The sequence below is a fragment of the Oncorhynchus clarkii genome, chromosome 11 (genome assembly GCF_045791955.1).
Source record: "Oncorhynchus clarkii lewisi isolate Uvic-CL-2024 chromosome 11, UVic_Ocla_1.0, whole genome shotgun sequence".
NCBI lineage: Eukaryota > Metazoa > Chordata > Actinopteri > Salmoniformes > Salmonidae > Oncorhynchus > Oncorhynchus clarkii.
In genome coordinates, this window is record NC_092157.1 from 3,543,178 (window position 1) to 3,568,177 (window position 25,000).

General features: G+C 48.2%; 1 protein-coding gene across 2 annotated transcripts in view; it reads left to right on the forward strand.

The window, feature by feature from the left end:
• The window catches only part of LOC139420128 (staufen double-stranded RNA binding protein 2), a 349,406-nt gene that overhangs the window by 86,900 nt on the left and 237,506 nt on the right, over positions 1-25,000 (forward strand). For both annotated transcript variants that reach the window (XM_071169872.1, XM_071169871.1), the window contains exons 7-8: positions 10,531-10,638; positions 24,953-25,000. The exon at positions 24,953-25,000 is cut by the window's right edge and continues 165 nt beyond it. In XM_071169872.1, coding sequence (XP_071025973.1) covers positions 10,531-10,638; positions 24,953-25,000 — 156 coding nt within the window. The remainder of the gene's footprint in view (positions 1-10,530; positions 10,639-24,952) is intronic.

Sequence of the window (25,000 nt, forward strand, 5' to 3'; positions counted from 1 at the left end):
AGTAGTACTGTGGTAAAGTCTCTCTCAGTAGTACTGTGGTAAAGTCTCTCTCAGTAGTACTGTGGTAAAGTCTCTCTCAGTAGTACTGTGGTAAAGTCTCTCTCTCAGTAGTACTGTGGTAAAGTCTCTCTCAGTAGTACTGTGGTAAAGTCTCTCTCAGTAGTACTGTGGTAAAGTCTCTCTCAGTAGTACTGTGGTAAAGTCTCTCTCAGTAGTACTGTGGTAAAGTCTCTCTCAGTAGTACTGTGGTAAAGTCTCTCTCAGTAGTACTGTGGTAAAGTCTCTCTCAGTAGTACTGTGGTAAAGTCTCTCTCAGTAGTACTGTGGTAAAGTCTCTCTCAGTAGTACTGTGGTAAAGTCTCTCTCAGTAGTACTGTGGTAAGGTCTCTCTCAGTAGTACTGTGGTAAAGTCTCTCTCAGTAGTACTGTGGTAAAGTCTCTCTCAGTAGTACTGTGGTAAAGTCTCTCTCAGTAGTACTGTGGTAAAGTCTCTCAGTAGTACTGTGGTAAAGTCTCTCTCAGTAGTACTGTGGTAAAGTCTCTCTCAGTAGTACTGTGGTAAAGTCTCTCTCAGTAGTACTGTGGTAAAGTCTCTCAGTAGTACTGTGGTAAAGTCTCTCTCAGTAGTACTGTGGTAAAGTCTCTCTCAGTAGTACTGTGGTAAAGTCTCTCTCAGTAGTACTGTGGTAAAGTCTCTCAGTAGTACTGTGGTAAAGTCTCTCTCAGTAGTACTGTGGTAAAGTCTCTCAGTAGTACTGTGGTAAAGTCTCTCAGTAGTACTGTGGTAAAGTCTCTCAGTAGTACTGTGGTAAAGTCTCTCAGTAGTACTGTGGTAAAGTCTCTCTCAGTAGTACTGTGGTAAAGTCTCTCTCAGTAGTACTGTGGTAAAGTCTCTCAGTAGTACTGTGGTAAAGTCTCTCTCAGTAGTACTGTGGTAAAGTCTCTCAGTAGTACTGTGGTAAAGTCTCTCAGTAGTACTGTGGTAAAGTCTCTCAGTAGTACTGTGGTAAAGTCTCTCAGTAGTACTGTGGTAAAGTCTCTCAGTAGTACTGTGGTAAAGTCTCTCAGTAGTACTGTGGTAAAGTCTCTCAGTAGTACTGTGGTAAAGTCTCTCAGTAGTACTGTGGTAAAGTCTCTCAGTAGTACTGTGGTAAAGTCTCTCTCAGTAGTACTGTGGTAAAGTCTCTCAGTAGTACTGTGGTAAAGTCTCTCAGTAGTACTGTGGTAACGTCTCTCAGTAGTACTGTGGTAAAGTCTCTCAGTAGTACTGTGGTAAAGTCTCTCTCAGTAGTACTGTGGTAAAGTCTCTCTCAGTAGTACTGTGGTAAAGTCTCTCTCAGTAGTACTGTGGTAAAGTCTCTCAGTAGTACTGTGGTAACGTCTCTCAGTAGTACTGTGGTAAAGTCTCTCTCAGTAGTACTGTGGTAAAGTCTCTCAGTAGTACTGTGGTAAAGTCTCTCAGTAGTACTGTGGTAACGTCTCTCAGTAGTACTGTGGTAAAGTCTCTCAGTAGTACTGTGGTAAAGTCTCTCAGTAGTACTGTGGTAAAGTCTCTCAGTAGTACTGTGGTAACGTCTCTCAGTAGTACTGTGGTAAAGTCTCTCAGTAGTACTGTGGTAAAGTCTCTCAGTAGTACTGTGGTAAAGTCTCTCAGTAGTACTGTGGTAAAGTCTCTCTTTTTGATTGCAGGAAACATCTATTGTACATGTCAGATTACAATACTGGCTGATGTCGTAACAATGAGCCAATTATCGTACTTTTGCGATATTCCTTTCCTCTGGAAATGTGTCATTTACAGAGGGTCTAGCACACAGACATTCACTCCTGGAAGGAAAGTGCTCCTTGTCCTGGAATTGGTAGTTACAGTCTTGTCCCACCACTGCGGCTCCCCTAAGGACTCGATGGAGTTAACCAGTAAAAACTGATGTTACACACGGCTGAGATGCGTTTCAAATATTGGATCCAATATGGATCTCTTGCCATATGGATGTTACACGTGTCAATATTGAGATTTCGAAGAGATTTATTTTGACACTACAAGGAAAGGGTCACGTCATTCAGAAAAAAATGGCTAGGACTAGATTATCTGCAGGGTGTGACTAGATTATCTGCAGGGTAGGACTAGATTATCTGCAGGGTAGGACTAGATTATCTGCAGGGTGTGACTGGATTATCTGCAGGGTAGGACTAGATTATCTGCAGGGTGTGACTAGATTATCTGCAGGGTGTGACTAGATCATCTGCAGGGTAGGACTAGATTATCTGCAGGGTAGGACTAGATTATCTGCAGGGTAGGACTAGATTATCTGCAGGGTAGGATTATATTATCTGCAGGGTAGGACTAGATTATCTGCAGGGTAGGACTAGATTATCTGCAGGGTAGGACTAGATTATCTGCAGGGTAGGATTATATTATCTGCAGGGTAGGACTAGATTATCTGCAGGGTAGGATTATATTATCTGCAGGGTAGGACTAGATTATCTGCAGGGTAGGACTAGATTATCTGCAGGGTAGGACTAGATTATCTGCAGGGTAGGACTAGATTATCTGCAGGGTAGGACTAGATTATCTGCAGGGTAGGACTAGATTATCTGCAGGGTAGGATTATATTATCTGCAGGGTAGGACTAGATTATCTGCAGGGTAGGACTAGATTATCTGCAGGGTGTGACTAGATTATCTGCAGGGTGTGACTAGATTATCTGCAGGCTAAGATTAGATTATCTGCAGGGTAGGACTAGATTATCTGCAGGGTAGGACTAGATTATCTGCAGGGTGTGACTAGATTATCTGCAGGGTGTGACTAGATTATCTGCAGGGTAGGACTAGATTATCTGCAGGCAGGGTGTGACTAGATTATCTGCGGGCAGGGTGTGACTATATTGTCCGCGGGCAGGGTGTGACTATATTGTCTGCAGGGTGTGACTAGATTATCTGCAGGGTGTGACTAGATTATCTGCAGGGTAGGACTAGATTATCCACGGGCAGGGTGTGACTAGATTATCCGCGGGCAGGGTGTGATTAGATTATCCGCGGGCAGGGTGTGATTAGATTGTCCGCGGGCAGGGTGTGACTAGATTATCCACGGGCAGGTTGTGACTAGATTATCCGCGGGCAGGGTGTGACTAGATTATCCACGGGCAGGTTGTGACTAGATTATCCACGGGCAGGGTGTGACTAGATTATCCACGGGCAGGGTGTGACTAGATTATCCACGGGCAGGGTGTGACTAGATTATCCACGGGCAGGTTGTGACTAGATTATCCACGGGCAGGGTGTGACTAGATTATCCGCGGGCAGGGTGTGACTAGATTATCCACGGGCAGGGTGTGACTAGATTATCCGCGGGCAGGTTGTGACTAGATTATCCACGGGCAGGGTGTGACTAGATTATCCACGGGCAGGGTGTGACTAGATTATCCACGGGCAGGGTGTGACTAGATTATCCACGGGCAGGGTGTGACTAGATTATCCACGGGTACCCTAACACACACAACATGATGATTGCTCCGTAGACCAGACAAGCCGTATTCACAATGTGTAATGAAGGCCTGGCTGAATGAAGGCCTGGCTGAATGAAGGCCTGGCTGAATGAAGGCCTGGCTGAATGAAGGCCTGGCTGAATGAAGGGCTGGTTGAATGAATGGCTGGCTGAATGAAGGGCTGGTTGAATGAAGGCCTGGCTGAATGAAGGCCTGGCTGAATGAAGGCCTGGCTGAATGAAGGGCTGGTTGAATGAAGGCCTGGCTGAGTGAAGGGCTGGTTGAATGAAGGCCTGGCTGAATGAAGGGCTGGTTGAATGAAGGGCTGGTTGAATGAAGGCCTGGCTGAATGAAGGGCTGGCTGAATGAAGGCCTGGCTGAATGAAGGGCTGGTTGAATGAAGGCCTGGCTGAATGAAGGGCTGGTTGAATGAAGGGCTGGCTGAATGAAGGGCTGGTTGAATGAAGGGCTGGTTGAATGAAGGCCTGGCTGAGTGAAGGGCTGGTTGAATGAAGGCCTGGCTGAATGAAGGGCTGGTTGAATGAAGGGCTGGTTGAATGAAGGCCTGGCTGAATGAAGGGCTGGCTGAATGAAGGCCTGGCTGAATGAAGGGCTGGTTGAATGAAGGCCTGGCTGAATGAAGGGCTGGTTGAATGAAGGGCTGGCTGAATGAAGGGCTGGTTGAATGAAGGGCTGGTTGAATGAAGGCCTGGCTGAATGAAGGCCTGGCTGAATGAAGGGCTGGTTGAATGAAGGGCTGGTTGAATGAAGGGCTGGTTGAATGAAGGGCTGGTTGAATGAAGGCCTGGCTGAATGAAAGGCTGGTTGAATGAAGGAATGAAGAGAGGGAGGGAGGGAGGGAGGGAGGGAGGGAGGGAGGGAGGGAGGGAGGGAGGGAGGGAGGGAGGGAGGGAGGGAGGGAGAGAAGTGTATTGTTTTTCCCAGCAGCATTGAGGAGACAGATAATGAGCTCTCCCTCCCTCCCTGTCTCCCTCCCTCCCTACCTCCCTGTCTCCCTACCTCCGTGTCTCCCTCCCTCCCTGTCTCCCTACCTCCCTCCCTGTCTCCCTACCTCCCTCCCTGTCTCCCTACCTCCCTGTCTCCCTACCTCCCTGTCTCCCTCCCTCCCACATATCATATTATGCCTGGAGCAGTCAGGACACTGTTTGGCCACCCTGTATGTTTATGAGAGAAAGAAGAAAATCATTGTTTTTGGAGGGAAAGTGTTGCCATGAGAAATGTCAGTTGGATGTTGTACAGTTAGAGTAGAGGACTGGACTATTTCCTGTTACAGGTCTTCAACACTCCAGAGTTTCCTGATGAAAACAGACTAAACCACTAGAACACTCTGCTCTGCTCTCTGAGAACATATTCTGTTTGTTGTGTTCCCGAAACCTTTACAAAAAAAATACATTTTTATTGATACCAATCATGGGAAACAAGAGCAGTAGACATTATTGGCACGGTTTGGTACATTTTAGATACAGTTACAAATGATGCAACCCTGCCTTCCCCAAATGGTGTTCTAATGTTCTTTTCTGTTGTTCTAGAGCCCAAAAGGTGTTCCAATGTTCTGTTCTGTTGTTCTATGATGTTCTAGAGCCCAAAGGCATCATTTATAACCTTTGTGTAAATTTCACACTAAATGTATGCTTGCGTCATTTCTGAACAGTCTACGCACGTACAAATATATTGATGTTTATTAACTTAGCATACGCCATACCTACGCATGTTTTCCATTATAAATCAGACCTGTCCTAAAACTGTGTGTGAACAGAATTCTAACTCCTGGAGAACTCCTCCATTCACCCTTTATGGTGACAGTAACAACCTTATTGTTATAATTTGGATCTATTGGCATTTGGCCATGGCCTGCAAAAGACTGTTTTTAATATTTACTTTATCAATAGATTATTGGGTTTCTATGTCCTGCCTTGGTATTGGGTTCTGAGATTAAATGGGCTATGATGTCACACTCCTGTCCTGCCTTGGTATTGGCTCTGAGATTAACTAGGCTATGATGTCACACTCCTATCCTGCCTTGGTATTGGCTCTGAGATTAACTAGGCTATGATGTCACACTCCTGTCCTGCCTTGGTATTGGCTCTGAGATTAAATGGGCTATGATGTCACACTCCTGTCCTGCCTTGGTATTGGCTCTGAGATTAACTAGGCTATGATGTCACACTCCTGTCCTGCCTTGGTATTGGCTCTGAGATTAACTAGGCTATGATGTCACACTACTGTCCTGCCTTGGTATTGGCTCTGAGATTAACTAGACTATGATGTCACACTCCTGTCCTGCCTTGGTATTGGCTCTGAGATTAAATGGGCTATGACGTCACGCTCCTGTCCTGCCTTGGTATTGGCTCTGAGATTAACTAGGCTATGATGTCACACTCCTGTCCTGCCTTGGTATTGGCTCTGAGATTAACTAGGCTATGATGTCACACTACTGTCCTGCCTTGGTATTGGCTCTGAGATTAACTAGACTATGATGTCACACTCCTGTCCTGCCTTGGTATTGGCTCTGAGATTAAATGGGCTATGACGTCACGCTCCTATCGCACAGGAATACGGTAGCCTACCCACACCGTCAAATATTATACATCCGGTCAATTTACTTGACTTTTTATTTGTATCACCACTGATATTCATTACTGCATTGTTGGGAAAGGCATTTCACTGTACTTGTGCACATGACAATAAAACGACTTCAAACTTGATACATACAGAGCCTTCGGAAAGTATTCAGACCCCTTGACTTTTTCCACGTCTTGTTACGTTACAGCCTTATTCTAGAATGTATTTTTTATTTTTTATTAACCACATCAATCTACACACAATACCCCAAAATGACAAAGCGAAAACAGGTTTAAATATTTTTTCCCAAATGTATTTAGGTTAAAAAAAAAAACAGATACCTCATTTACAAAAGTATTCAGACCCTTTGCTATGAGACTCTAAATTGAGCTCAGGTGCATCCTGTTTCCATCGATCATCCTTGAGATGTTTCTACATCTTGATTGGAATCCACCTGTGGTCAATTCAATTGATTGGACATGATTTGGAAAGGCACACACCTGTCTATCTATATAAGGTCCCACAGTTGACAGTTCATGTCAGAGCAAAAACCAAGCCATGAGGTTGAAGGAATTGTCTGTAGAGCTCCGAGACAGGATTGTGTCGAGGCACAGATCTGGGGAAGGGTACCAAAACATTTCTGGCCTCCATCATTCTTAAATGGAAGAAGTTTGGAACCACTAAGACTCTTCCTGGAGCTGGCCGCCCGGCCAAACTGAGCAATCGGGGGAGAAGGGCCTTGGTCAGGGAGATGACTGTGGTGGGCCGGGCGCAATGCCCGCCGACACGGTCGCCAGGTGTTTCCTCCAACATGGTGGTGCGGCTGGTGCGCAGTGTGTCAAGAAGTATTGGGGCTTGGCAGGGTCGTGTTTCGGGTTAACGCGTGGCTCTCGACCTTCGCCTCTCGTGAGTTGCAGCGTCTGTAACTGCCAGTTGGAAATCACGAATTTGAGGAGAAAAGGGGGGTAGAAAGTCCTATCCCCCATTTCCTTGCCAGCTTGAAATATTTATATATATTTCAACCACTAGTAAAGGTACATACATAACAAAACATCACTGGGAGGTGAGCACATTCTGACGTAAAAAATTACATTTCTATAAATGCCAACTTTTTGCGTGAAAACTGGCGCACGCACATGTTGGGATGTATTTTGTACGTTATATATGAGGCCCCTGAGGAGCAGAAGGAGATAAAGTAACTAGCTAACGTTAGCTATTAGCCGTGTACAAGGCCAGGGGATTGTTTGAAAGAGAAACTCACATCTACTAGCTATGAGAGATAGTGTACTCCCTTATTTCTGCTTCTGCCTGGTATAAAATGACAACAATGCCCTGCTAGCTGACTTACTTTTCCACTGTTGAAGCTGTTTTCCTGAAGCATTCTGTCCTGTTCTGAAAGAACTCCCTGTGAATATCGTCTTGCTGTGGATGTTTGGTCAGAATGTGTTATTTTAACTTGTTTGTTTTTGAGAGATTCATTACTAAGCACAAAACACTTTGAGGGAGCTCCTCATTAATTATCAATGTTTGTTTGAAAGAGAGAGAATCTCATCGGTATATTGGCTTTTCGTGACGATTGAGCTCAGTCAGAACTTGTTGCGAGCGTGAGTCCATTTGGCGAGTGGGAATGACAAGTCAGGTTTATTTTTTATTATACCTTTATTTAACTAGGCAAGTCAGTTAAGAACAAATTCTTATTTTCAATGACGGCCAAGGAACAGTGGGTTAACTGCCTGTTCAGGGGCAGAACGACAGATACCTTGTCAGCTCGGGGGTTTGAACTTGCAACCTTCCGGTTACTAGTCCAACGCTCTAACCACTAGGCTACCCTGCCGCCCCGGGTCAGTCGCTGACAGCGCATCATCTGCTGTTGTACGCGGAGTGATATTCAAGAAAACTCCAGAAAAAAAAGATCTGGAGCACAAGGGCATCTCCCTCTCCCACTCACACAGCTGCCAAACTGAGCAGAGACCACTGCTAGACAGAGACCGCACTGAACAGAGGTCGCAGTTGCCAAATCAATTCATTCAATAATTACATTACATTATAATTACATTACATACATTGATACTCTGACACGTCGCAACCCACCATTAACAGGTTGTGACCCATACTTTAAGAAAGGTTGTTCTAGAGCCCTGAGGAGGGGAGTTCTCATGTTCTGTTGTTCTAGAGCCCTGAGGAGGGGAGTTCTCATGTTCTGTTGTTCTAGAGCCCTGAGGAGGGGAGTTCTCATGTTCTGTTGTTCTAGAGCCCTGAGGAGCAGGAGGAGGTAGATGAGGGGAGTTCTCATGCTCTGTTGTTCTAGAGCCCTGAGGAGCAGGAGGAGGTAGATGAGGGGAGTTCTCATGTTCTGTTGTTCTAGAGCCCTGAGGAGCAGGAGGAGATGGATGAGGGGAGTTCTCATGTTCTGTTGTTCTAGAGCCCTGAGGAGCAGGAGGAGATGGATGAGGGGAGTTCTCATGTTCTGTTGTTCTAGAGCCCTAAGGAGCAGGAGGAGGTAGATGAGGGGAGTTCTCATGTCTGTTGTTCTAGAGCCCTGAGGAGCAGGAGGAGGTGGATGAGGGGAGTTCTCATGTTATGTTGTTCTAGAGCCCTGAGGAGCAGGAGGAGGTATATGAGGGGAGTTCTCATGTTCTGTTCTAGAGCCCTGAGGAGCAGGAGGAGCTGGATGAGGGGAGTTCTCATGTTCTGTTCTAAAGCCCCGAGGAGCAGGAGGAGGTAGATGAGGGTTCTTCTCATGTTCTGTTGTTCTAGAGCCCTGAGGAGCAGGAAGAGGTAGATGAGGGGAGTTCTCATGTTATGTTGTTCTAGAGCCCTGAGGAGCAGGAGGAGGTAGATGAGGGGAGTTCTCATGTTCTGTTGTTCTAGAGCCCTGAGGAGCAGGAGGAGGTAGATGAGGGGAGTTCTCATGTTCTGTTGTTCTAGAGCCCTGAGGATCATGAGGAGGTAGATTAGGGGAGTTCTCATGTTCTGTTCTAGAGCCCTGAGGATCAGGAGGAGGTAGATGAGGGTTCTTCTCGTGTTCTGTTCTGTTCTTCTAGAGCCCTGAGGAGCAGAAGGAGATGGATGAGGGGAGTTCTCATGTTCTGTTGTTCTAGAGCCCTGAGGAGCAGGAGGAGATGGATGAGGGGAGTTCTCATGTTCTGTTGTTCTAGAGCCCTGAGGAGCAGGAGGAGGTGGATGAGGGGAGTTCTCATGTTCTGTTGTTCTAGAGCCCTGAGGAGCAGGAGGAGGTATATGAGGGGAGTTCTCATGTTCTGTTCTAGAGCCCTGAGGAGCAGGAGGAGCTGGATGAGGGGAGTTCTCATGTTCTGTTCTAAAGCCCTGAGGAGCAGGAGGAGGTAGATGAGGGTTCTTCTCATGTTCTGTTGTTCTAGAGCCCTGAGGAGCAGGAAGAGGTAGATGAGGGGAGTTCTCATGTTATGTTGTTCTAGAGCCCTGAGGAGCAGGAGGAGGTAGATGAGGGGAGTTCTCATGTTCTGTTGTTCTAGAGCCCTGAGGAGCAGGAGGAGGTAGATTAGGGGAGTTCTCATGTTCTGTTCTAGAGCCCTGAGGATCAGGAGGAGGTAGATGAGGGTTCTTCTCGTGTTCTGTTCTGTTCTTCTAGAGCCCTGAGGAGCAGAAGGAGATGGATGAGGGTTCTTCTCATGTTCTGTCCTGTTCTTCTAGAGCCCTGAGGAGCAGAAGGAGATGGATGAGGGTTCTTCTCATGTTCTGTTCTGTTCTTCTAGAGCCCTGAGGAGCAGAAGGAGATGGATGAGGGTTCTTCTCATGTTCTGTTCTGTTCTTCTAGAGCCCTGAGAAGCAGAAGGAGATGGATGAGGGTTCTTCTCATGTTCTGTTCTGTTCTTCTAGAGCCCTGAGGAGCAGAAGGAGATGGATGAGGGTTCTTCTCATGTTCTGTTCTGTTCTTCTAGAGCCCTGAGAAGCAGAAGGAGGTGGATGAGGGTTCTTCTCATGTTCTGTTCTGTTCTTCTAGAGCCCTGAGGAGCAGGAGGAGGTAGATGAGGGTTCTTCTCATGTTCTGTTGTTCTAGAGCCCTGAGGAGCAGGATGAGGTAGATTAGGGGAGTTCTCATTTTCTGTTCTAGAGCCCTGAGGATCAGGAGGAGGTAGATGAGGGTTCTTCTCGTGTTCTGTTCTGTTCTTCTAGAGCCCTGAGGAGCAGAAGGAGATGGATGAGGGTTCTTCTCATGTTCTGTCCTGTTCTTCTAGAGCCCTGAGGAGCAGAAGGAGATGGATGAGGGTTCTTCTCATGTTCTGTTCTGTTCTTCTAGAGCCCTGAGGAGCAGAAGGAGATGGATGAGGGTTCTTCTCATGTTCTGTTCTGTTCTTCTAGAGCCCTGAGAAGCAGAAGGAGGTGGATGAGGGTTCTTCTCATGTTCTGTTCTGTTCTTCTAGAGCCCTGAGGAGCAGAAGGAGCTGGATGAGGGTTCTTCTCATGTTCTGTTCTGTTCTTCTAGAGCCCTGAGGAGCAGAAGGAGCTGGATGAGGGGAGTGATGCCTCTAAGTCAGAAATCAGTCTGGTTTACGAGATAGCCCTCAAGAGGAACCTGTCTGTCTGCTTCGAGGTAAGACACGTAACATCGTCATTGCCCCTGTGTGTCTCTGACCAGTAAAACAGTCTCTAAACAGAATCACCCATACAAAACTATCACTACAACTTGTTCTTATCCAGACCTTTCACTATAATGTGTTCAATATTTAATTTATTTATTCAACTTTTATTTACTTAAGGTCACTGTCCTTCACTCTCCCTCCGTACTCATACGTTATGATAGGACTAGTTTGAAGGGCTAGCTGTCCTTGTCATTTTCATAGTAGGTCGTTTAGCCTGTTTGTCCTTCGTCCAGCCCTTCATCTTTTTTTCACCTCTCTCCCTCCTTCTCTCCATCCCTCATTACTGTACATGCCAGATGAGAGAGAGAGAGATACAGAGACAGAGACACAGAGAGTGAGAGACAGAGAGTGAGTGAGAGACAGAGAGTGAGAGACAGAGAGTGAGAGAGAGACAGAGAGTGAGAGACAGAGAGTGAGAGACAGAGAGTACGAGACAGAGAGTAAGAGACAGAGAGTGAGAGACATAGAGTAAGAGACAGAGACTAAGACACAGAGAGTGAGAGACAGAGAGTGAGAGAGAGACAGAGAGTGAGTGAGAGACAGAGCGTAAGAGACAGAGAGTAAGAGACAGAGAGTGACAGACAGAGAGTGAGAGACAGAGAGTAAGAGACAGAGAGTAAGAGACAGAGAGTAAGACACAGAGAGTAAGAGACAGAGACTAAGACACAGAGAGTGAGAGACAGAGAGTGAGAGAGAGACAGAGAGTGAGTGAGAGACAGAGAGTAAGAGACAGAGAGTAAGAGACAGAGAGTGAGAGACAGAGAGTAAGAGACAGAGAATAAGACACAGAGAGTGAGAGACAGAGAGTGAGAGAGAGAGTGAGAGACAGAGAGTAAGAGACAGAGAGTAAGAGACAGAGAGTAAGAGACAGAGAGTGAGAGACAGAGAGTAAGAGACAGAGAGTGAGAGACAGAGAGTGAGAGACAGAGAGTGAGAGACAGAGAGTGTGAGACAGAGAGTAAGAGACAGAGAGTGAGAGACAGAGAGTAAGAGAGAGAGAGACAGAGAGTAAGAGACAGAGAGTAAGAGACAGAGAGTAAGAGACAGAGAGTGAGAGACAGAGAGTGAGAGACAGAGAGAGAGAGAGAGAGAGAGAGAGAGAGAGAGAGAGACAGAGAATCCTGTCCTGTTGATACCCCAATTACAGAAGAAGAATTATTGGATAAACTATGCACTCTCCAACCCCAAAAGGCCTGTGGTGCTGATGGTATTTTAAATGAAATGATCAAATATACAGACCACAAATTCAAATTGGCTTTACTCAAACTCTTCAACATTATCCTCACTGCAGGTATTTTCCCCGATATTTGGAACCAGGGATTGATCACACCAATCTATAAAAATATAGACAAATTTGACCCAAATAATTACAGAGGAATTTGCGTTAACAGCAACTTGGGTAAAATTCTCTGCAGTATTATAAATAGCAGACGACATCATATCCTTGACGAACACAACGTCCTGAGCAGAAGCCAGATTGGAATTCAAAAAAATGATCGTACAACAGACCACATTTACACCCCCCACACTCTAATTGATAAACAAATAAACCTAAACAAAGGCTAAATCTACTCGTGTTTTGTAGATTTCAAGAAAACATTAGATTCAATTTGGCACGAAGGCCTTTTTATAAACTAATAGAAATCAATGTACACTAAAAAATTGGCAACAAGGAAACAGACTTCTTCTCTCAGGGACGGGGAGTGGAACAGGGCTGCCCAATAAGTCCAACACTATTTAACATCTACATTAATGAATTAACAACAAGCAAACAGACTTCTTCTCTCAGGGACGGGGAGTGGAACAGGGCTGCCCAATAAGTCCAACACTATTTAACATCTACATTAATGAATTAACAACAAGCAAACAGACTTCTTCTCTCAGGGACGGGGAGTGGAACAGGGCTGCCCAATAAGTCCAACACTATTTAACATCTACATTAATGAATTAACAACAAGCAAACAGACTTCTTCTCTCAGGGACGGGGAGTGAAACAGGGCTGTCCAATAAGTCCAACACTATTTAACATCTACATTAATGAATTAACAACAAGCCAACAGACTTCTTCTCTCAGGGACGGGGAGTGAAACAGGGCTGCCCAATAAGTCCAACACTATTTAATATCTACATTAATGAATTAACAACAAGCAAACAGACCTCTTCTCTCAGGGATGGGGAGTGGAACAGGGCTGCCCAATAAGTCCAACACTATTTAATATCTACATTAATGAATTGGCAAAAACATTAGAAGAATCAGCAGCACCTGGTATCACCCTACACAACACTGAAATCAAGTGTCTGCTGTACGCAGATGACCTGGTGCTGCTGTCTCCCACTAAGGAGGGTCTGCTGTAGACAGATGACCTGGTGCTGCTGTCTCCCACTAAGGAGGGTCTGCTGTAGACAGATGACCTGGTGCTGCTGTCTCCCACTAAGGAGGGTCTGCTGTAGACAGATGACCTGGTGCTGCTGTCTCCCACTAAGGAGGGTCTGCTGTAGACAGATGACCTGGTGCTGCTGTCTCCCACTAAGGAGGGTCTGCTGTCTCCCACTAAGGAGGGTCTGCTGTAGACAGATGACCTGGTGCTGCTGTCTCCCACTAAAGAGGGGTCACAGCAGCACCTAGATCGTCTCCACAGGTTCTGTCAGATCTGGGCTCTGACCGTTAACCACAGGTTCTGTCAGACCTGGGCTCTGACCGTTAACCACAGGTTCTGTCAGACCTGGGCTCTGACCGTTAACCACAGGTTCTGTCAGACCTGGGCTCTGACCGTTAACCACAGGTTCTGTCAGACCTGGGCTCTGACCGTTAACCACAGGTTCTGTCAGACATGGGCTCTGACCGTTAACCACAGGTTCTGTCAGACATGGGCTCTGACCGTTAACCACAGGTTCTGTCAGACCTGGGCTCTGACCCTTAACCACAGGTTCTGTCAGACCTGGGCTCTGACCGTTAACCACAGGTTCTGTCAGACCTGGGCTCTGACCGTTAACCACAGGTTCTGTCAGACCAGGGCTCTGACCGTTAACCACAGGTTCTGTCAGACCTGGGCTCTAAACCATCTAAAAACAAGTGACCCCAAAACATTCCATCACACAGCTCTACAATGTCAAGAGATGAAACAAGAGAAGAGTCCCCTCAGCCAGCTGGTTCTGAGGCTCAGTTCACCAACCCAAACCAACCCCATAGAGCCTCAGGACAGCACTCAGCCAGCTGGTTCTGAGGCTCAGTTCACCCAACCCAAACCAACTCCATAGAGCCTCAGGACAGCACTCAGAAAATCTGGCCCAACCAAATCATCACAAAACAAAAATAAAAATATATCACCTATTGGAGAGGCACCCCAACAAATCAAAGTAAACTTCATTGGATCTAAACAGACAGTACTTGGTGGCAGACTATCTGACCACTGTGACTGATAGAAACCTGAGGAAAACATTGACTAGGTACAGACTCAGTGAGCACAGTCTGGCTATAGAGACCGGTCGTCACAGACAAACCTGGCTGCCCAGAGAGGACAGTCTGGCTATAGAGACCGGTCGTCACAGACAAACCTGGCTGCCCAGAGAGGACAGTCTGGCTATAGAGACCAGTCATCACAGACAAACCTGGCTGCCCAGAGAGGACAGTCTGGCTATAGAGACCGGTCGTCACAGACAAACCTGGCTGCCCAGAGAGGACAGTCTGGCTATAGAGACTGGTCGTCACAGACAAACCTGGCTGCCCAGAGAGGACAGTCTGGCTATAGAGACCAGTCATCACAGACAAACCTGGCTGCCCAGAGAGGACAGTCTGGCTATAGAGACCGGTCATCACAGACAAACCTGGCTGCCCAGAGAGGACAGTCTGGCTGCCCAGAGAGGACAGTCTGGCTATAGAGACCGGTCATCACAGACAAACCTGGCTGCCCAGAGAGGACAGTCTGGCTATAGAGACCGGTCGTCACAGACAAACCTAGCTGCCCAGAGAGGACAGTCTGGCTATAGAGACCGGTCGTCACAGACAAACCTGGCTGCCCAGAGAGGACAGTCTGGCTATAGAGACCGGTCGTCACAGACAAACCTGGCTGCCCAGAGAGGACAGTCTGGCTATAGAGACCGGTCGTCACAGACAAACCTGGCTGCCCAGAGAGGACAGTCTGGCTATAGAGACCAGTCATCACAGACAAACCTGGCTGCCCAGAGAGGACAGTCTGGCTATAGAGACCGGTCGTCACAGACAAACCTGGCTGCCCAGAGAGGACAGTCTGGCTATAGAGACCGGTCGTCACAGACAAACCTGGCTGTCCAGAGAGGACAGTCTGGCTATAGAGACCGGTCGTCAGAGACAAACCTGGCTGCCCAGAGAGGACAGGCTGGCTATAGAGACCGGTCGTCACAGACAAACCTGGCTGCCCAGAGAGGACAGTCTGGCTATAGAGACCGGTCATCACAGACAAACCTGGCTGCCCAGAGAGGACAGGCTGCGCGGGGATGGTGTGTGAATCTGTGGAAAGAACTGAAAACTGCTGTTCACAAATGCTCTCCATCCAACCTCACTGAGCTCGAGCTGTTTTGCAAGGAGGAATGGGAAAAAATTTCAGTCTCTCGATGTGCAAAACTGATAGAGACATATCCCAAGCGACTTACAGCTGTAATCGCAGCAAAAGGTGGCGCTACAAAGTATTAACTTAAGGGGGCTGAATAATTTTGCACGCCCAATTTTTCAGTTTTTGATTTGTTAAAAAAGTTTGAAATATCCAATAAATGTCGTTCCACTTCATGATTGTGTCCCACTTGTTGTTGATTCTTCACAAAAAAATACAGTTTTATATCTTTATGTTTGAAGCCTGAAATGTGGCAAAAGGTCGCAAAGTTCAAGGGGGCCGAATACTTTCGCAAGGCACTGTATATATATTTGATATATAAATATATATTTTTATTTTCTTTTTCGATATGTATACTTTGACAATGTAAGTAATAATGAGCTTGCCATGTCAATAAAGTCAATTGAATTGAATTGAAATGAATTTGAGAGAGAGAGAGAGAGAGACAGAGGTGGAGAGAGCGAGAGAGGGGTGGAAGGAGAGAGAGAGAGAGAGAGAGAGGTGGAAGGAGAGAGAGAGAGAGAGAGAGAGAGAGAGAGAGGGGGGGGGGTGGTAGGGGAGAGAGGGGGGGTGGAAGGGGAGAGAGGGGGGGTGGAAGGGGAGAGAGGGGGGGTGGTAGGGGAGAGAGAGAGAGAGGGGGGTGGAAGGGGAGAGAGAGAGAGAGAGAGAGGAGGGGGTGGTAGGGGAGAGAGGGGTGTGGAAGGGGAGAGAGAGGGGGTGGTAGGGGAGAGAGAGAGAGAGAGAGAGAGGGGGTGGTAGGGGAGAGAGAGAGAGAGAGAGAGAGAGAGGAGAGAGAATAGATGAGAGATAATTGAGATGAGAGGAGAGAGAAAGAGAGGAGAGATAGAGGAGAGAGAGAGAGGAGAGGGAAAGAGAGAGGAGAGATAGAGGGGAGAGAGAGAGGAGAGGGAAAGAGAGAGGAGAGATAGAGGGGAGAGAGAGAGAGAGAGAGAGAGAGAGAGAGAGAGAGGCGTGGAAGGAGAAAGTCCTTTTTTTATTGTTGTTAATCAGAGCATGATATTGGTTTCTACTCTTCCATGAACTTCAATATCAATCACTTCATCAATAAAACACATGTATCAGGTTTACAATGATTCGATCAATGTTGATTAGGCATTGCCATGGCGCCCACTGGGCAGTCTTGCAGGCCTGTTAACTCCAGCAGATTTGTTGTTCATGTTGTTTTTATTTGCAATTATTTTCCTGCAAGCTATTGGTTTTTGGAAGATAGATAGAGATGACAGAAGCCTGATGATCTGTTATTTTCGATAGCAACAGTAAAATTATTTGTTATAAATCTGCCAGTTAACTTACTGCCAGCTAACTTACTGCCAGCTAACTTACTGCCAGCTAACTTACTGCCAGCTAACTTACTGCCAGCTAACTTACTGCCAGCTAACTTACTGCCAGCTAACTTACTGCCAGCTAACTTACTGCCAGCTGCTAGCGTTGTCGATGCTGTTCTGATTGGAACGTTGTGGACCTCATGCCTGGGATTTCCTCTGAGGTCTCGGATGGCTTGGACGAACTTGACTGACAAATGACTACCCATAATACCTCAATTACCTCAACTAACCTGTACCCTAACACCCTGTATATAGCCTCCACATTGACTCTGTACTGGTACACCCTGTATATAGCCTCCACATTGACTCTGTACCGGTACCCCCTGTATATAGCCTCCACATTGACTCTGTACTGGTACCCCCTGTATATAGCCTCAACATTGACTCTGTACTGGTACCCCCTGTATATAGCCTCCACATTGACTCTGTACTGGTACCCCCTGTATATAGCCTCCACATTGACTCTGTACTGGTACCCCCTGTATATAGCCTCAACATTGACTCTGTACTGGTACCCCCTGTATATAGCCTCAACATTGACTCTGTACTGGTACCCCCTGTATATAGCCTCCATATTGTCTGTCTGTCTGTCTGTCTGTCTGTCTGTCAAACAGCTTCTCTAGTCTGACATTACACATGACTGTGGAAGAGGCCTGGTACATGGACATAACATAACATGACTGTGGAAGAGGCCTGGTACATGGACATAACATGACTGTGGAAGAGGCCTGGTACATGGACATTACATAACATGACTGTGGAAGAGGCCTGGTACATGGACATAACATGACTGTGGAAGAGGCCTGGTACATGGACATAACATGACTGTGGAAGAGGCCTGGTACATGGACATAACATAACATGACTGTGGAAGAGGCCTGGTACATGGACATAACATGACTGTGGAAGAGGTCTGAAACATGGACATAACATGACTGTGGAAGAGTCCTGGTACATGAACATAACATAACATGACTGTGGAAGAGGCCTGGTACATGGACATAACATCACTGTGGAAGAGGTCTGAAACATTGACATAACATGACTGTGGAAGAGTCCTGGTACATGAACATAACATAACATGACTGTGGAAGAGGCCTGGTACATGGACATTACATAACATGACTGTGGAAGAGGCCTGATACATGGACATAACATAACATGACTGTGGAAGAGGCCTGGTACATGGACATAACATGACTGTGGAAGAGGCCTGGTACATGGACATTACATAACATGACTGTGGAAGAGGCCTGGTACATGGACATAACATGACTGTGGAAGAGGCCTGGTACATGAACATAACATAACATGACTGTGGAAGAGGCCTGGTACATGGACATTACATAACATGACTGTGGAAGAGGCCTGGTACATGGACATAACATGACTGTGGAAGAGGCCTGGTACATGGACATTACATAACATGACTGTGGAAGAGGCCTGGTACATGGACATAACATGACTGTGGAAGAGGTCTGAAACATTGACATAACATGACTGTGGAAGAGTCCTGGTACATGGACATAACATGACTGTGGAAGAGGCCTGGTACATGGACATAACATGACTGTGGAAGAGGCCTGGTACATGGACATAACATGACTGTGGAAGAGGCCTGGTACATGGACATAACATGACTGTGGAAGAGGCCTGGTACATGAACATAACATAACATGACTGTGGAAGAGGCCTGAAACATGGACATAACATGACTGTGGAAGAGTCCTGAAACATAGACATAACATGACTGTGGAAGAGTCCTGAAACATAGACATAACATGACTGTGGAAGAGGTCTGAAACATTGACATAACATGACTGTGGAAGAGGCCTGCAACATGGACATTACATAACATGACTGTGGAAAAGGGCTGAAACATGGACATAACATGACTGTGGAAGAGGGCTGAAACATGGACATAACATGACTGTGGAAGAGGGCTGAAACATGGACATAACATGACTGTGGAAGAGGGCTGAAACATTGACATAACATGACTGTGGAAGATGGCTGAAACATTGACATAACATGACTGTGGAAGAGGCCTGAAACATGGACATTTACATAACATGACTGTGGAAGAGGCCTGGTACATGGACATAACATGACTGTGGAAGAGGATGTTTCTGTATCATCTCAACCACTACCGTCTGGGCATGCTAGATGAACTGTATCCCCAATTGGCACCCTATTCCGTAGGGCTCTGGTCAAAAGTAGTGCCCTATGTAGGGAATAGGGTGCCATTTTGGGATGCTGGCGTTGTGTCACAGCGATGAGGAGGGTCGTGACTTATCCCCAAACCCTGACTTAATCCTGAGTCAGCTGGATCAAAGAGAGGGGATGGATAGATAGATAAATCACTGTCTGTGTTTACCGTCTGGATGTCTCCTTACTGAAGGACGTAGGAGACGAGATGAGGTGTCCCTAAACGGCACCCTATTCCCTGTAATAGTGCCGCCCTGTGAGCCCTGTTCAAAAGTAGTGCGCTATACAGGGAACAGTGTGCCATTTGCGATGCGGCCTAGAAGGGAAGAGCGGGCCTAAATGGGCCAAGAACCACCCATCATGCACAGCCGTACTAGCTGCTTTCCCGTATGGCCTCGGGGCTTCAGTCCTTCCTTGTTACTGATACCACAGATCCTTTATCTTTAGTCTGCCAGCCTCTGCTATTGTTTCACCCTGTTGACACACACACACACACACACACACACACACACCCTGGTGGTATAGAAGGTCTCGTATGTACGGATCCAGACCCGCCACTGGTGTTAATGTCTCATTGAGAAAAAGCAGGGAGAGAGAGAGAGAGAGAGAGAGAGAGGGGGACTAGGAGAGAGAGAGAGAGAGAGACAGAGGGAATAGGAGAGAGAGAAGGACTTGGAGAGAGAGAGAGACAGAGGGACTAGGTGAGAGGGAGAGAGAGAGGGACTAGGAGAGAGAGAAGGACTTGGAGAGAGAGAGGGACTTGGAGAGAAATTAAACTTGGAGAGAAAGAGGGACTTGGAGAGAAAGAGGGACTTGGAGAGAGAAAGAGAGAGAGAGGGAATAGGAGAGAGAGAAGGACTTGGAGAGAGAGAGGGACAGAGGGACTAGGAGAGAGGGAGAGAGAGAGGGACTAGGAGAGAGAGAAGGACTTGGAGAGAGAGAGGGACTTGGAGAGAAATTAAACTTGGAGAGAAATAGGGACTTGGAGAGAAAGAGGGACTTGGAGAGAGAAAGAGAGAGAGAGGCAGAGGGACTAGGAGAGAGAGAAGGACTTGGAGAGAGAGAGGGACTTGGAGAGAAAGAGGGACTTGGAGAGAAAGAGGGACTTGGAGAGAGAAAGAGAGAGAGAGGCAGAGGGACTAGGAGAGAGAGAGAGAGAGAGAGAGAGAGGGGACTAGGAGAGAGAGAGAGAGGCATAGGGACTAGGAGAGAGAGAGAGAGAGGGGCAGAGGGACTAGCAGAGAGGGAGAGAGAGGGACTAGGAGAGAGAGGGGGGAAGGGAAGGAAGAGAGAGAGAGAGGGAATGAGAGGGAGAGAGAGGGACTAGGAGAGAGAGGGACTAGGAGAGAGAGAGAGAGAGAGAGAGAGAGGGACTAGCGGAGAGAGAGAGAGGGACTCGGAGAGAGAGAGAGAGAGAGAGGGACTAGGAGAGAGATGGACTAGGAGAGAGAGAGAAAGAGAGAGGGACTAGCAGATAGAGAGAGAGAGAGACTAGGAGAGAGAGAGAGAGACTAGGAGAGAGGGGGGGTACTAGGAGAGAGAGAAGGGGACTAGGAGAGAGAGAGAGGTGGACTATGAGAGAGAGAGGGGGACTAAGAGAGAGAGAGAGGGGGACTATGAGAGAGAGAGGGGGACTAGGAGAGAGAGAGGGGGGGACTAGAGGGACTAGGAGAGAGAGGGGGACTAGGAGAGAGAGAGGGGGGACTAGGATAGAGAGAGAGGGACTAGGAGAGAGAGAGGGAATGGGAGAGAGCGATGGAAAGAAAGAGAGAGAAAATAAATAAAGATCAACGTTAAATAACAGAGAGTTTCCTTTTTAAATAACCTGATCTGTGTCATCAGGCGTGAGGTGTGGTAGTGTGTGTGTGTGATAGTGTGTGTGTGTAAAGGAGGTGTTGTAACTCCATCTCGCTGATAGAGATTCCATGTCGTCTGAAGGAAGAATGACTACAGCTCGTCTGCCGCCATCCTGCGACCTGTACACCCAGCCAAGAGCCCACACACACTCTCCTTCTAGTCCTCACGCTGTTTTCCATAAAAGGAAATCAGACTTTTTATTTTTTTCTTCTGGTATCAAAGACGACAATCCTCACAGTATGCGCCACGTCTGTGATGGGCTCCTATTTCTAGAGGTTGAAGATAACGAGGGAGAAGGCCAGAGGATTCTAATATCCCAGAACTCAGTCTAAGCGAAGGGACCAGCGATGCCATCTAAGAAACAGCACTGGTCTCATGACTGTCGTCTGAAGCTTCCCCAAACTAGGGGTCTGGTTTGAAAAATAGGGTTACAACTCTGGAAATAGAGACATCGTGCTTGGTTGGTTGAACCCTGGTATTATCTGGAAATAGAGACATCGTGCTTGGTTGGTTGAACCCTGGTATTATCATTAACTCTGGAAATAGAGACATCGTGCTTGGTTGGTTGAACCCTGGTATTATCAGGAAATAGAGACATCGTGCTTGGTTGGTTGAACCCTGGTATTGTCAGGAAAGAGAGACATTGTGCTTGGTTGGTTGAACCCTGGTATTGTCAGGAAAGAGAGACATCGTGCGGTCTCGTATATCAAAATGGGGTCTTATATCAAAATGGGGTCTCGTATATCAAAATGGGGTCTCGTAAGGCTATGTCATCTGTCAGACCTGAGGTGGCTATGTCACCTGTCAGACCCAACGAGGCTATGTCACCTGTCAGACCCGAGGAAGCTATGTCACCTGTCAGACCCAACGAGGCTATGTCACCTGTCAGACCCAACAAGGCTATGTCACCTGTCAGACCCGAGGAAGCTATGTCACCTGTCAGATCCAACGAGGCTATGTCACCTGTCAGACCCAAGGTGGCTATGTCACCTGTCAGACCCAACGAGGCTATGTCACCTGTCAGACCCAAGGAAGCTACGTCACCTGTCAGACCCAAGGTGGCTATGTCACCTGTCAGACCCAAGGTGGCTATGTCACCTGTCAGACCCAATGAGGCTACGTCACTTGTCAGACCCGAGGAAGCTACGTCACCTGTCAGACCCAACGAGGCTATGTCACCTGTCAGACCCGAGGAAGCTACGTCACCTGTCAGACCCAACGAGGCTATGTCACCTGTCAGACCCAACGAGGCTATGTCACCTGTCAGACCCAACGAGGCTATGTCACCTGTCAGACCCAAGGTGGCTATGTCATCTGTCAGACCCAAGGTGACTATGTCACCTGTCAGACCTGAGGACGCTACGTCACCTGTCAGACCTGAGGAAGCTACGTCACCTGTCAGACCTGAGGAAGCTACGTCACCTGTCAGACCTGAGGACGCTACGTCACCTGTCAGACCCGAGGAGGCTACGTCACCTGTCAGACCCGAGGAAGCTACGTCACCTGTCAGACCCGAGGAAGCTACGTCACCTGTCAGACTCGAGGAAGCTACGTCACCTCTGCAGCAGGCTGCTACGTCACCTGTCCTTAGAGAACCCTAGAGAGAGCCCATCTATTCAGACGGACAGAGAGACATGACTGTGTCACCTCACCTGCCCCTCGGCGGCCCACCACATAGAAACCCCTAACCTTAGCAACTGTATCCAAGAAAAGCCCAGTCTAAAACGGGGAGGGATGTGTGTCTGCTCTCCTCAGTTTCACATCTCTTGTCTCTGTGACATTGTTCAAAGCTAGAATCCTCAATTGCTACATCCACAATTTGCTTCGTTAAAGTGTCCCGTCAGAATCAGAAATATGAACTTGTTTTACTCAAATGTTTGTAAAACAATGTACATGTTAAGAAACACTGCATAGCCTCAAAACATGTTCATAACCTCAACGTTAATATTATGGATATTCAGCATCCATATTCATCCATATTCAGCATCCATAACTCATCCCTCAGCTTTTTACTGAAACAGAAGCTGGGAGTACACTTTTTGTTTTAATTCTAACTTTACCGGTTGGTTATGTTACCTCCTAGCCTTGTTGTTCAGCCATACCTCTTACACAGGGAGGGGGGGGGGGGGGGGGGGGGGTGTATTGTTTCTCCCAGAAGCATTAGTCACATGAGGAGTCAGTTACTGAGCTCTCTCTGTCTCTCTCTCACCACCTCATATCAGGTTAGGCGGAGAAGGGCCTGAAACATGGACATTACATAACAGACTCGCTCTCTCCTTCCACCCCGCTCCTTCCCTCCTCTACCCTCCTCTACCTCCATCCTCTACCCTCTACCTCCCTCCTCTACCTCCCTCATCCACCCTCCTCTACCCTCCTCTACCTCCCTCCTCCACCCTCCTCTACCTCCATCCTCTACCCTCCTCTACCTCCCTCCTCTACCTCCCTCCTCTACCTCCCTCCTCTACCTCCATCCTCCCTCCTCTACCTCCCTCATCCACCCTCCTCTACCCTCCTCTACCTCCCTCCTCCACCCTCCTCTACCCTCCTCTACCTCCCTCATCCACCCTCCTCTACCTTCCTCCACCCTCCTCTACCTCCCTCCACCCTCCTCTACCTCCCTCCTCTACCCTCCTCTACCTCCCTCCTCTACCCTCCTCTACCTCCCTCCTCTACCCTCCTCTACCCTCTACCCTCCTTTACCTTCCTCCTCTACCCTCCTCTACCTCCCTCCTCTACCTCCCTCCTCTACCTCCATCCTCTACCCTCCTCTACCTCCCTCCTCTACCTCCCTCCTCCACCCTCCTCTACCTCATCCTCTACCCTCCTCTACCTCCCTCCTCCACGCTCCTCTACCCTCCTCTACCCTCCTCTACCTCCCTCCTCTACCTCCCTCCACCCTCCTCTACCCTCCTCTACCTCCCTCCACCCTCCTCTACCTCAATCCTCTACCCTCCTCGACCTCCCTCCTCCACCCTCCTCTACCTCATCCTCTACCCTCCTCTACCTCCCTCCTCCACCCTCCTCTACCTCCATCCTCTACCCTCCTCTACCCTCCTCTACCTCCCTCCACCCTCCTCTACCCTCCTCTACCTCCCTCCACCCTCCTCTACCTCAATCCTCTACCCTCCTCTACCTCCCTCCTCTACCCTCCTCTACCTCCATCCTCTACCTCCCTCCTCTACCATCCTCTACCCTCCTCTACCCTCCTCTACCTCCCTCCTCTACCCTCCTCTACCTCCTCTACCTTCCTCCATCCTCTACCATCCTCTACCCTCCTCTACCTCCCTCCTCTACCATCCTCTACCTCCATCCTCTACCCCCTCTACTTCCCTCCCCCCTCTGCTACCTCTACCTCCCTCCTCTGCACCCCTCTACCCTCCTCTACCTCCCTCCTCTACCCTCCTCTACCTCCCTCCTCTACCCTCCTCCACCCTCCTCTACCTCCCTCCGCTACCCTCCTCTACCTCCCTCCTCTACCTCCCTCCTCTACCCTCCTCTACCTCCCTCCTCTACCCTCCTCCACCCTCCTCTACCTCCCTCCTTCACCCTCCTCTTCCTCTCTCCTCTGCCCTCCTCTACCTCCCTCCACCCTCCTCTCCCTCCCTCCTCTACCCCCTTTACTTCCCTCCCCCCTCCTCTACCTCTACTTCCCTCCTCTGCCCCCTCTACCCTCCTCTACCTCCCTTCACCCTCCTCTACCTCCCCCCTCTGCTACCTCTACCTCCCTCCTCTGCACCCCTCTACCCTCCTCTACCTCCCTCCTCTACCCTCCTCCACCCTCTACCTCCCTCCTTCACCCTCCTCTTCCTCTCTCCTCTGCCCTCCTCTACCTCCCTCCACCCTCCTCTCCCTCCCTCCTCTACCCCCTCTACTTCCCTCCCCCCTCTTCTACCTCTACTTCCCTCCTCTGCCCCCTCTACCCTCCTCTACCTCCCTTCACCCTCCTCTACCTCCCTCCTCTAACCCCCTCTACTTCCCTCCCCCTCCTCTACCTCCCTCCTCTCCCTCCTCCTAGAGAGGGAGGGGGGGGGGGTGGAGAGAGATTTACACATGCATGGGTGGGTATGATTGTGACCACAACACATCCACACACTCACAGGGAGGCCTCTCCTTCAGATGGACAAACCTCATATTCTGTCCGCATCAAATCCCCAGGTCTCCCTAGTTCATAAAACCTCATATTCTGTCCACATCAAATCCCCAGGTCTCCCTAGTTCATAAAGGACCTTGAAATGAAGAGCTTCCTCTCCTCTCTCCCCCTTCCCCAGGTCTTGAAGGAAAGCGGCCCCCCTCACATGAAGAGCTTCCTGACCCGT